The following is a 14,157-nucleotide window of genomic DNA, read 5'->3' as shown; positions in this document are numbered from 1 at the left end:
TTATTAGCCATTTGAAAAGACTATGGAATTTACAATTAACTGCACCAGGGTTCCTCTTCCCCAGGGAACCAGACCTAATGGTATACCTGCGGATGTAGGTCCAGCCCCTGCTGTGCCGGGTCCTGTCTCTGATCATGTTGCACCTCCAAGGGCATCTATTGACGGTGATGCCCTCAATCTTAACAGACGGGTATCACCTGATGGAGAAGAGTCAGCCCCCAACCAAACAACACCAAACAAACACCTCATCAGCTGTAAAAATCATACGATACTCAGCACCCTCAATGCCCGCACCCTCGGCTCTCTTGGCCGTCTAGAAGAACTTGGTGCAAATGCAGAATCACATGGCATTGATATAATAGCTGTCCAAGAACACCGATTTTACCACCCTGACAACATCCTCAAATACCATCAAGTCGGTTCTTATCAACTTGTAACCTCCTCAGCATCAAAGAATACTGTTAATTCAACAGTTGGAGGTATCGGATTTCTACTTTCATCAAAGGCTAGTGATACTCTCTTGAGTATAGAGTCAATCTCACCTAGAATTATGGTGCTTGAGATAGATGGAAACCCAAAAACAACATTGGTATGTGTGTATAGCCCACATAATTCGTCTGTGGCAGACGAAATTGAAAATTTCTATACAACCCTTCGTTCAACCATTGAGCAAGTACCTCTCCATAATTTTCTGGTTATAGCTGGTGATCTGAATGCTAGACTAGGATCTGATGAGACCAAGTTTACTTTCAACTCTAAAACCAATCGGAACGGAGAAATGCTCAAAGACTTCTTGGAGGAATTTAATCTCTACACCTCCAACAATTCTTTTATGAAACCAAAAGGTCAACTTTGGACATTTGAGTCCCCACTTGGTGATAGGGCACAAATTGACTACCTCATCTTTCGAAAGAAATGGCGCAATAGTGTTAAGGACTTGAGATCCTACTCTTCCTTTAGTTCTGTCGGCTCTGACCACAGAATTGTATCAGCTACCGTTAAGCTTAGTCTTCGCTCATCCAAAAAAACTAAGCCTCACCCGATCAAAATGATCGACTGGGAGGAAGTCTTATCTAACCCCGATATGTCCAAACAATTTACTATTGAGGTCTATAACAAATTTCAATCTCTGTCTACTTCTGAAATAGATGCTGAGAACATTGAGGAAGTATACAGCAGCCTCATCAAATCAACAGAGGAAGTTGCACTGGCTACTCTTCCCAAAAGGAAGAGTAGGGGCCAGAGCAAACCTTCTAATTCCCCAAATGTCATCGAAGCCAGAAACCATCTAAAGTCTATATCACTAGCTTACCACCGTTCTCCATCCCAGTCACTGAAGATCCAACTCATAGCTGCCAGGAAGAATCTTGATGAGGCTTACTTGAACGCCGAGGTCGAATTTATCAATGGCAAAATTAGTAAACTATCGAAAGAGCACATTAGTAAAAAACACCATCTCGCCTGGAAATCCATCAAAGACCTATCAGGCAAAAATTCTGGGTCATCAATTAGAATTAAAGGGGGATCAGCTAAGAAGCGTTTAGAAAATTGGTCAACCCATTTTAAAAACCTCCTTGGGAAGAATGCCAAAATCCCTGATAACCCCACTCTCCCAAGTGTGCCTATATCAGACACGCTGGACATCAACACCTCCCCTTTTACCATATTTGAACTAACAGCAGCCACCAAGCAACTAAAAGCCTCGAAAGCATTTGGTCCCGACAACATTCCGGCTGTGATTTGGAAGGATGATAGATTTCACACACTTTTGCTTAACCTCTGCAACCACACACTTTCCACCTTTGTCGCTCCAAAGATTTGGCACCAGTCTCAAATCATTCCAATACCCAAAAAAGGCGATTTGTCCCTCGTCACCAACTACAGGGGCATATCTCTAATGTCAATTGCTGCAAAACTGTACAACAAACTGATCCTAAATCGTCTTGTCCTTTTTGTTGAACCTTTGCTCCGAAAGAACCAAAATGGATTCAGACATGGGCGCTCAACGCTGAGCCAGATACTATGCCTGCGCAGACTTATTGAAGAATCAAAAGCATTTAATCGCGATCTTGCAATGGTATTTGTAGACTTTTCTAAAGCGTTCGATTCTGTAGATAGGTGCAAGATGTTTGAAATCCTTAAGCTCTATGGGATACCAGACAAAATTATTTCTGCCATCAAGGTCCTCTACACAGATACGTCTTCAACCATCTTAACCCCTGATGGAGAACATCATCTTTCTCGATCGAGGCCGGAATACTGCAGGGAGACACACTCGCCCCATTTCTTTTCATCATTGTTGTTGATTATGTGCTACGTATGTCAGTTGATACCATCTCTGGCAAGGACTTTGAAATAAAACCAGAAGAAGTTCCAGACACCCAGCTGAGTACTTGACAGACACTGACTTTGCTGACGACATCGCTCTTATCAGTGATTCTCTCTCCAATGCCCAGTCTCTTTTACAATCTCTTGAACAAGCCTCAAATTGTGTAGGTCTTTACCTTAATGAGACCAAAACTGAATACATAAACAAGTGCCTGTCCAACAGTGATTGCATCATCCACACTCTCAACAGTGCACCTTTAAATATGGTTTCTGATTATAAATATCTTGGGTCATACATATCATCATCTGGAAAAGACTTTCTAACTAGAAAGGATTTGGCCTGGTCAGCCTGTAATGACATGCATAAGATCTGGTCATCAAATCTAAGTAGAGACTTCAAACTTGAAATATTCAAAGCCACAGTCGAACCAATCCTACTATATGGCTCAGAAACCTGGACGTTATCAAAGAAGCTTGAGAGGCGGTTGGATGGAACCTACACTCGCCTCCTTATGAGAGCTCAAAATCTCTCGTGGAGGCGCCATCCAACTAAAATGCAAATATATGGGAAATTACCACCTGTGTCATCTCTTGTGAAGGGTAGGAGAGTCCAGTTTGCTGGACATTGTTGTAGAGCTGAAAAAGAAGTAATTTCTACTCTTCTCCTCTGGAAGCCATCTACTCGCAACACCAGAGGGCGCACACTCTCCTACCCTGATGTAATCTCCAGGGATACAGGCATCCAGCAACAGGACCTCCGTAATGCTATGATGGACCGTGAAGTCTGGCGCAACATGGTAAATTCCATTGTCTCGACCACGGTCGAACAATGATGATGATGATAGATTAAATAATTATTATACTCTCTTTTACTTGTTTCAGTCATTTGACTGTGGCCTTGCTGGAACCACGACCTTTAGTCGAGCAAATCGACCCCAGGACTTATTCTTTGTAAGCCTAGTACTTATTCTATCAGTTTCTTTTGCTGAACTGCTAAGTTATGGGGGACGTAAACGCACCAGCATCAGTTGTCAAGAAATGTTGAGGGACATTCCCAGACACACAAACATATATACACACACACACACCACATACATATATATATATATATATATTATATATATATATATATATACATATATATGACAGGCTACTTTCAGTTTCCATCTACCAAATCCACTCACAAGGCTTAAGTTGGCCTGCGGCTATAGTAGAAGACACTTGCCCAAGGTGCCACATAATAGGACTGAACCCAGAACCGTATGGTTGGTAAGCAAGCTACTTACCACACAGCTACTCCTGTGCCTATATTGAGAAAAATTTTAAAGTAGAAAAATACTTATGTCAGCTTAAACATATTCTTACAGTATCATGAATAATTTTATGATTTTATTTAAAATTCTGAATCCGTGTATATTCTCAGATGAAGGAAATGTGCATTACTGAAGCTGAAAAGGATTTACCCACACACTTCTTTGCACATTCCTGGAAACGGTCGTAAGATTCATTTGTATTTTGGATTTGAGGACTTCCCCTTTAGATTATTGTGAACTGTCATCTCATCAGCTTCAGACTTTTTGATTTGTCTGTATGTATTTATGCAATTCTTCATCCGACTTTCGTCCAACCCATGCTAGCATGGAAAACGGACGTTAAACGATGATGATGATATATGTATACGTTTATATATATATATCCATACATACCTACACGCATAAGTAAGTATGTATATGTTAGATATATATGTATATAAAATATGCAAGATAGCTTTCCATTTAGAAAAAGAACCCAAATATATTTGTTCAATTAATTTTCTTTCAATTATTTTTAAATGCTTTCTTGATCTCCTTGTTTGTCTACATAGAACTGTTTTGGTGTGTGTGTAACTGTGTGATGTATGTAAAAATGTCTGTATGTGGCTGCGTGGTTAAGAAGTTTGCTTCCAAATTACATGGCTTCAGGCTTAGTCCCACTGTGTAGCACTTTCTCAAAATGTTAGTGTTAAGTACTGGGATGATTTAATCAACTAACTCCCTCCTTCTTGTACCTATCATCATCATCGTCGTCAAAGTTTAATGTCTGCTTTCCATGCTGGCATGGGTTGGACGGTTTGACTGAGGGTTTTGGCAGCCAAAATGTTGTGAGTGGGTTTAGTAAACAGAAACTGAACCAGTTGTGCATGTATGTGCGTGTGTATTTGTGTCTTCTTGTTTTGACTTGATACTTGTAAATGAGTGTCATTGTCATACAAGCAATGTCATTCATTTCTATTATTCTGCAAAAAACATGTCATCCATAGGGAAATATTCCCTTCCTTGGAAACAGGTAAAAGTTGGCAACAGGAAGGCTGTCCAGCCATAGAAAATCTGCCTCCTCTGTCTGATCCATGCAACCATGGCAAACTAGACATAAAAACAATATGTATTTTTTTTTTTTTCTAGTTTCAGCTCAGAGCTGCGGCCATGCTGATGCACCGCCGTATGTCATGTTGATAGTAATGCTAATTGATGCCATTTTTCAAGACTTCAGTAAATGTGAAATGGAACTACATAAGACTTTTATGTGAACTAAGATTAATGATTAAAATTAACAATCTGAAGTTGATTGCCATCGGCTTGGATTCAGTTTAGAAATATAAACAAACATGTCTACTGTTTTATTTCTAAACCAGCTCTGATCAAGTTCTTCTATGATCAAATGTATTCTTGTTATGTAACCCTATCATCTTTGAAGAAACTATTTTCGAAAAAAAATCTTTTTATTTTATATTAACAATTATTGGTACACTTTATTGCTACAAAGTTATGAATTAAAAACATTAGTTATATATCATTGGATCATCCCATAAATAATGCAGTTTTTTCAATTGCTTGAACTAAAAGTTGGAGGAGGACAGTATAAACTACCTGCATCAACTTACTATAAAAGCAGATTGTAATTTCATCTTGTCTTTATTCTTAGTGCAAGCTTTGAAGAGTGCAGTTCAATTTTAAAAGTTATTTTTTCAAAATCATTTGGACAGAAAAAATATGAATTCTGTAGACAAGGTTAGAACAGTACTGGAGAAGTATTTTTCATCACAGATAATTGAATTTTGGAAGAGGGGCCTTGCAAGTCTACTAGATAGATGTAAGAGCATTGTAGAAAATGAAGGAAAGTATAAAAAAGATTAAAAAAGAACTTTATCTTAATTTTGAAAAATAAAAGCATATAAAAAACTGCATTATTTATGGCATGACCCATTATATATTTCTTATCATTATCATCATGGATTTTATTTATTTTGCCATGTCATGTGTTGAAATGAAAAACATATTTCCATGTGTCATTTCTGCTCAGTTTATTTTTATGCAATTATAACTAAGGTTATGAATTTTAATGATCATTCTTGTTGAGTTGGGTGTTGCCTGTGGTGACATTAGTGTGAGAAAAGTTGTCTTCCTAAATAGAAGTATTTTTAAAAAATCAAAAAAATATTAACTAGAGTGTGACTGGGAGATAACAGTTTGCTTAAAGTAACCACACTCGCCTTCCACCACAACCTCATGATAGCTCCAGAATCTGATGCATTGCATTCCTCACTGTGTCCCTGGGAAGATTTTCGAACACCTCCTTGATCTGGGTCAGCTTGACCTTGGTGTTGCAGGCAGAGCAGTTGGTTTCTTTCTCAGTCTTACACCACACATAGTAATCCCATGGGTAGGCAATCAGAGGAATTAGATAGCCAGAAACTGAAGCTGATGAAGTTATGGAAATTTTTGGACAACTACTTATGACATTTTCTGGAGATATGTCAAGGAGCTGCAATCCTGCCACCACACATATGGCAGGATTCAAGCAGCAATCCTTTCCAGTCAGGGATTGATCAGTCTCAGGCAGCTTCACATAGACATCTGAATTGAGCCTAAGGTCCTACTCAAAGATCTGAGGATAAATTCCAGCATGCAGATGTAGCCAGAATGGCTACTGGCTTCCTTCCTTCATAGTCTCAGTTGCAGCAGTCTATTCAACATCTTACAGCTTTTACAGTGTTCACAGAGCATTGAACAGCAGTTATGATGTCATCATTTTGATGCACAACATGAATCATTATGTTAGAGGTAGCTCTTTTTCAATATTCAGATAGCTTCCACCCTTCCATGTCAGTTAATTTTTTCTCAACCACAACTTTAATTTTTCTGCTCTCCAATGCTGTTGACTGCTCCTGGCAAAAAGGAGACATAAAAAAAAATCATCAAATTTAGTCCAAACACCTTGTATGTATTTGTTTTTCCTTGTCTTGACATTGTGATAATTGGAAATGAGTGTCATTGTTGTACAATCGGTGTTATTCATTTCCAATATTCTGCAAAAACAATTCTGGCTATCAGAAAGTATTACTTTACTTGGAAACAGGTGAGGATTGGCAATAGGAGGGACATGTGGCCATAGAGTATCTGCCTCAAAAAACTCCATCTAACCAATTGCAGAATCAAAAAATGGACAGTAAAATGATGATGATGATGATGATACTCTCTTCTTACTTCCCAGCATAATATATAAATTTAAGATCTTAATTTCTCTTGAGATTTTAAATAAATGAATAAAAATATGATTACCATTCAAATTTTAAAAAAGAGGATAAAGTAGAATTAATATAATTTCAAATTGCAAATTTGAGGAATGAATTTTTGTTTACTTTCGTAGTTGTATTGGTAGCAAGTTTGATAGCTTCCAGATTGTTATCAATACAAACCATTCTCTCGAGGAAGCCTATCCTACAGAAAAAGCTTTTCAGCATTTGAGACACAATCTGTTGGTCAAACATCATTTCTTCTGTGCTGTTGCCACAGTCCTCCCATTAATACTGTAAGATTAGGCTTGTCTTAGGATTTAAAAAAAATGAGAAATTTGAGATATCCTTTAGAAACTTTTTTTTGTTGAAAAAAGCGTTTTCTAAAGTTTTGGTTGAATTGCAGTAATAATAATTTCCATTTGACTAGATAGAGTGAATGTGAATTTTGTGAGTGTGTGTAATAAGTGCTACAGTAGAAACACAACTGGATTAAATTCTCTAAAGTTTATTATCTAGGTTTATTATATGTGCCCTATCTATGACTGTGTTATAAACAACTAAAACCTGAATATGAACTCTTAGCTATAAGTATTACCTATACTATTATTATTAGGGCGGTGACCTGGCAGAATCATTAGCACACTGAGGAAAAATGCTTAGTGGCATTTTGTCCATCTGTATGTCCTGGGTTCAAATGCTACCAGGGCCAACTTTGCCGTTTATCCCTTTCGGGCTCAATAAATTAAGTACCAGTGAAATACTGGGGTTGATATAATCAACTAGTACCCTCCCCTAAATTTCAGGCCTTGTGTCTATAGTAGAAAGGATTCCGGAAGCTAGGAAGATCTGCTGGATGTGTTATGTCAGTGTGCATACACGACAGAATGTAAGTGCCCTGAGAGAAAAGTTGGGCATAAGAAATATCAAATGTTGTGTGCAAGAGAGGCGTCTGTGCTGGTATGGTCATGTGTTACATATGAATGAGGACAGCTGTGTGAGGAGGTGCCACTTCCTAACACTAGAAGGAACCTGTGGAAGAGGTAGGCCCAGGAAGACATGGGATGAGGTAGTGGAGCATGACCTTCGATCATTGGGCTTCACAGAGGCTATGTCAGGAGACCAGGGCCTTTGGAGATAATGCTGTGATTGAGAAGACCTGGAAACTAAAGTGAGATTGCAGCCATGCATGTCTGGCCCTGTTGTTACCATTCCTGTTTTTTCACTGGATTAAATTAATGCCATTTCAGAATTAATTTGATTGATTATAGTCCATCCCTCATTCAAATTTTAATCTCATACTTGACAAAACCAAATTGTCCTACTGAGAAACACACAGTTGAGCAATTTGATTTTTTTTTTCTGCTTTAGAAATTATATTGTTACTGAACTAGATGTTTGATTTTATTTGCTTGAGACATTTTGCTAACTAAAAAAAAAAGTCTATGTGGTTGAATAATATACAACTACTTAGGTTTCATAGTTTAGTGACAACTATTAAACATGTCAGATAAGTCAAGTTAAAATAAGCCAAAAAAAAATAACACACTTTCTGGTCTAATCCAATGATTCATACAAATGAGCAATTTGTCAGCTGATTCTTTCAAGGTCTGTGTTTGTTTTTATTGCCTGTCTCCTCCTGTGAATACACCTAGTCACGAATTTGTAAAAGGTGTGATCAGATATATTTTCTCATGATATGAAATCTGAAGCTTTGAAGTAGTCAGGAACTGGAATATATTACATTGTATTGTGTAATTTTTTGTCTCTGCTCCTGGTAGTTAGCTAGCATAGGGAAGACAAACCCCTCTAGATTAATTAAGTTAGACTGGATTGGAAGTTTAAATTTTAAATCAGAGTAAAGAAGATGCACAGAGTATACACATTTAATATTTCTTTTTCCTAAACTCTATCAGGTCTTAAAATCCCCTGTCTTTGGTAGCCATGTACAATCTCATTTCATTGCTATTTGGAATCATTAGCATAGTAATATCTGATGTAAATAAATTAAGCTAAATTAAACATTTTATGAAGCTAGACAATTCTTATAGAAAGAAAATAGCTTACTATTTAAAAGACATTCCATCAGATCAGTCTTGACTTTGATCCTTCTTGGGTGCTAAAATAATAAAATAAGGATAAGAACAATAATAATCTAAGAGTCATTTCAGTGGACTGTCTATCTCCATCTGCATGGAAATTGAACTTGTGACAAGTTAAAAAGATAACAATTTTTAGAATAGAGAAGAGAAGTGAAGGTAAGTAAAGGGCTTGCCATCATGTATAACAATTGTCGTTTTTCTGCATTGTTTACTAATTTTTTTTTTCTATTCTGATCATATACAAATTATTAAACATTAAATCAGTTGGTCCTTTTATAGACATAGAAGATTATCTCTTTATACTGTAAAAATACATTTTTTTTCTTTGGTTTTATTTAACATTTTGCCTTGAAGAAGTGATGCCTGGTGAGAGTTTATAGTTAGCTGTGTTCTAATTGTGTAGGAGGAAGAGAAACAGTGTTCATGACCTGTGCAGATTGTCCAGCAGAGGTTGATGTCAATGGTGTTCAACTTGAATTAGGTAAATTGACACTTGTCAGGAAGATATGGGCAGGAAGGGAATTTGAGAAGGCTAATGTTCTGTGTAGAAAGAATTGGGAAAATTTGTTTAGTATTTGGTTTGGTGGCTACACAGTGGAGAAGTGGGTGTATTTTGGGGGCGATGGTGTTATGCTAGTCCAGAGTAACTGAAGCCATTATAGTTACAGATGAAAATGATAATAAAAAGAGAAAGTGTGTTAGTGGTCAAGTAGTTGCTGTGTATTGGTGAGTAAAATTTGCCAATTAGCCAGATGACCTTTTATTTTTTTGAGTTGTTTAGATATGCGAACAGTAATTAATGTGGGTTGCACTTGACATTTTTGCCTCTGAAGAGGAAGCCCTATCTTTGAGAGGTGGTTTTGATAAAGTTGTAGATATGAGGAGACAATGAAAGATCACCAGAAGAGAATGTGAAATTTGCTATTTGTAGCAAATTTGAGGATTTATGACTAGGGTAGGGTATTAGGAGTTACAAGATTAATTTCTTGATCTGGGTGTGGTAATTGCATTGTGCCTTTGAGGAGGATGCTTTGTTCTGAATTTTCATGGAAGTCATCCAAACATGCATGCACGCACACGTGCACACACACGTACACACACACACACACACACATACACTCTAAATATCACCATCATTTAACATCTGTCTTTCAGGCTGGCTTGAGTTGAATAGTTAGGATCTGATGAGCCAGAGGACTGCATTGAGCTTCAATATCTGCTTTGACATAGTTTCTGCAGCTGAATGCCCTTCCTAACATCAACTGCTTTACAGAGTGCTTTGGATGCTTTCTGCATAGCACTTGTGAGGTAAGCAAGTAACCAGCAAGACCTAGAAGTCCCCCCCCCCACCACCACCACCTTCAATAGAGTGGGGGTGTTGTAGAGAGGGAGGTAGTTTTAAGCCAGGTGTTGAGAGGTGAAAGTTCAATATAGGGACAGAAATAAGTGTCTTGATGTAGAGAAGATACACGATTATTCTGCATTATATAAGGGTGAGTGGGAATAGCTGGAAAGAGATAAAGACAGTGATGAGATCTCAGGGTATTGTCTCAAGATACAAGAAGGTGGAAGTTGTGTATAAGAAAGGATATGGACGGGGATGGGGAAGAGTGGGTGGAGTGAATGTAGTGAATGATATTATAAGGGCATAGGTGTGGTCAATGGTAAATATAAATTTGGGGGAGGAGTATATGAAAGAAGTAAGAGTGGCTCAAGAATGAGGAAGTGGTAAGTGAAAGTATAGAAGTGGTAGAGAGCAGCAGTATAATAAACCTGTAGATAGATAAGAAATGCATGGAGTAGAATGGTGAAAGGAGAGATGTACAGTGACAGAGATGGAGGATAGAGTTACATAGGGGTGGATACAGTGAGTGGTGGACAAAGTTGGGAGAGGGGCATTGATGCTGATATGCAAGGGTTTTAAGAATGATAGCGGATACAAGAAAGTATTAAAGATGAGATATGACAGTCGTGATCTTGATTTAGTTAAGGGAATAGGGAAAGCTAAATAATGGTACAGAATGATATGCTAAAGGGATTAGGTATGGATGTTTAAAGGAAGTGGTTTCAGAGAGAGGGGTCACTGGTCACACATAAGGGGATGAAACATGTGTAGTTCTGCTTTCATATGATTATAGTAGTTTAATAATTTTCTAGTTAGGAAAGTAAAATGTTCAGAAAGCTTGACAGGGATACATTGGGCAAAGGGGTAGGCTCAGTGAGTTTATAAATTTGATGCTTTTAAGACCTCAATTTTGTCATGATGGACAGTCCTCTGGAGCACAGTGAATTCCAATCATCTCAGTCTTGTCATCTCTGTGGAGCTCATCATCGTGAGAACAGCCTTCCATAAGCTTCACATATGTTAAGTGATTGACTCTCCTTTATGGAGCTTTCTTCATCCATAGGTATCACATGACTATATTAGTACAGTATTCTCTCTTGCATACTTTATCTAATTCCTTTTTATGCCCAATTTTTCTCAACATACTTGCACTGTGTACATGCACTTTGGCATGGCACAGCCAACAAAGTATATGAGCTTCATGCTAGTAGCACAAAAATAGCACTCAATGCATACTGTAAAGAAGTGTCCAGCCTCAGAAACCATGCCAAAGCAAACTGTGGCGCACAATGCATTTGTTGGACACATCAGATTCTGTCAGACCATCTAACCCATACCAGCATGGAGCATTGATGTTAAATAATGACACACATGCATGCATGTGCGTGACAGCCAGAGTAGTGTATAGTTACAATTTTCTATAAGAAATTTAACAAATAGATGACTGGTGTGATTGTGATTAATTAGTTTTATGAAAACTGGCATTCTAAATAGTTTCTGTATCAGTTTCATATCTCTGCTTTTTTTTTTTGTTTCGAGTTTTTGTCCTTATTCTTAGTTTTGATTTTGTTTTCCTTTTCTTCTATTTCAATATACTTATTTCTATCTTCTCTGTTTAGTCTTGAAATGTCACTGTCAGCAGTCAGCCATGATGATGATTCTATAGCTATCACAGAATAGGTCTAGACCCCAAGACTATAGTAGAAGATGCTTGCCTAAGGTGCCACACAGTGGGACTGAACCCAGAACCATGTAGTTGGTAAGCAAGCTACTTACCACACAGCCTATATATATATATATATATATATATGTGAGGGCGCGTGGCTTAGTGGTTAGGGCATTCGGCTCATGATCGTAAGGTTGTGAGTTCGATTCCCGGCGACGCGTTGTGTCCTTGAGCAAGACACTTTATTTCACGTTGCTCCAGTCCACTCAGCTGGCAAAAATGAGTTGTACTTGTATTTCAAAGGGTCAGCCTTGTCACTCTCTGTGTCACGCTGATTATCCCCGAGAACTACGTTAAGGGTACACGTGTCTGTGGAATGCTCAGCCATTTGCACGTTAATTTCACGAGCAAGCTGTTCCGTTGATCGTATCAGCTGGGACCCTCGTCGTCGTAACCGGCGGAGTCTTTAAGAAATATATATATATATATATAATGTTATAATGCAATAGCTGTAGGGAGTGCAGTATTACACGTATTCCCCTACTGTCCAGTCTATTTTTGCTTGTTGTTTGCCACTAGATTAGCCTTGATCAAAGACTTTCAATCTGAAGTGTTCCAGTTGTGACCATCTTGTCTTTTTGTGTATCTATACTATATTGTCCAGTGTATCTTCTTTTTTTTTTTAAAGATGGCTGGGTACAGTTTGAGAGATTTAGCTGCTGTTTTTAGCAAATGAGCAACTGCATAAAGGATGATCACAATGAAGGAGGTAAAGTGGTCAGTGTGACAATTGCTCTTTTTATACTTCCTGTGATTGTGTTTTTAGGATGGTGTTGTAGATGTATGTCTATTTAGAGATATACATTTGGAATCCTGGTTGGGAAATGCTGGTGTATCTGAGTGGATTGCAAATGTTTTATAAACATTCAATTGTATAATGTAATGTTTTTTTTTAAACAAGAGGGCACCAAGTTTTATTATATATTATCATACCAAAACAGTATAAGATGTCTGTTATGTGTAACTATACTAAATTGTCATTATGAAGATTGTTTTAGTTCAAAGCCAATGTCAGTGAGAGTATGGAATTAAAAAACTGAACTCTGATTCCAAGACTCTTATAAAAATGTTACTATTTGGTGTTACTTTGACCAAAAGAGACTGCATTTAATTGTTCATCACACTATATAATACAGAGAATAACCTATTTTGTGTGTTTGTAAACATACTCAATTTTGCCATGAAAACTGTTCTAGAGTTCATAAAAACATGAGATTGCTGATCATGTAGTTGTGAAAGTTTTCCCTAACCTTGTACATTTTCAGAGCAAGACTAAATAGCTAGGGTTATCTCTTTCATTCAGTGTCTAGTACAATATTTCGTAGAATTTGTATGCAGACTAGGTCAGTTACTTGAAATTTGGGATATGTGTAGGTGTTTCCGGATGTTTCTCCAAGTGAAAACATGGTTAAGTGGATAATGTATTTGTCCTTCATTTTAATAATTCATTACTGAGCAAAACTATAATGATTTCCTGATAATGTGTCAATTAATTTTGAAAATAATCAAGAATTTGGAAAGATTTTAAAAAACAAAACAAAACATTAACCTTTTCATTATCATAAACTGGTTTGTGGAATATAGTTTAACAAAAGGTTTTATATAAAATTATTGTGAAGGTTTATTTTAAATCTGAACCAGAATCTATCTCAGGTATGTTGCTATCAAAAGGATAACTTGTTTATATGAAACTATTCTTGTCACATTGAGACAGGCACTGCTTTTATTAAACACTTTTAATACCTCTTCCTACATCTTGCTTTTCTTGGTGGTTTTACACACATTTTGATTTACCCTTATCTCTTTCAATATCTTTTGGTTTTCTCTTTCTCTCTGCTCTTCTTCTCCCTCACCTATCTATCTTTCTGTCTCTCACTCTTTCTTTATTCAACTCTTTTCTTCCATGCATTTCCCTGTCTTGTATTTCCTATCAGTTGCTCTTTAATACTTTTGTGCTCTTTGCTATTACTCTCTCTCCCTCACAGTATTCTTATCGTCCCTTCTCTTACATATTTTCATCTTCCATCTCTCTTACACTCAGCTTGTCTTATATCACCCCCTCTCTCTCTCCCCTTCCTTTTTCTTCTAATCATATCCCTTCTCT

General features: G+C 37.3%; 2 protein-coding genes across 5 annotated transcripts in view; both read left to right on the top strand.

Moving 5' to 3' along the window:
• The window catches only part of LOC115209839 (putative homeodomain transcription factor 2), an 89,015-nt gene that overhangs the window by 15,097 nt on the left and 59,761 nt on the right, over positions 1-14,157 (top strand). The window lies entirely within an intron of this gene.
• Positions 78-7,180, top strand: LOC115209541 (craniofacial development protein 2-like). The gene is made up of 4 exons (XM_029777974.1): positions 78-94; positions 277-1,168; positions 3,752-3,825; positions 7,015-7,180. Exons 1-4 carry the CDS (start codon positions 78-80, stop codon positions 7,178-7,180), a joined length of 1,149 nt encoding a protein of 382 aa, XP_029633834.1.

Source organism: Octopus sinensis, linkage group LG3, assembly GCF_006345805.1.
Source record: "Octopus sinensis linkage group LG3, ASM634580v1, whole genome shotgun sequence".
Taxonomy (NCBI): domain Eukaryota; kingdom Metazoa; phylum Mollusca; class Cephalopoda; order Octopoda; family Octopodidae; genus Octopus; species Octopus sinensis.
This window is presented reverse-complemented; position numbering and strand designations above follow the sequence as displayed.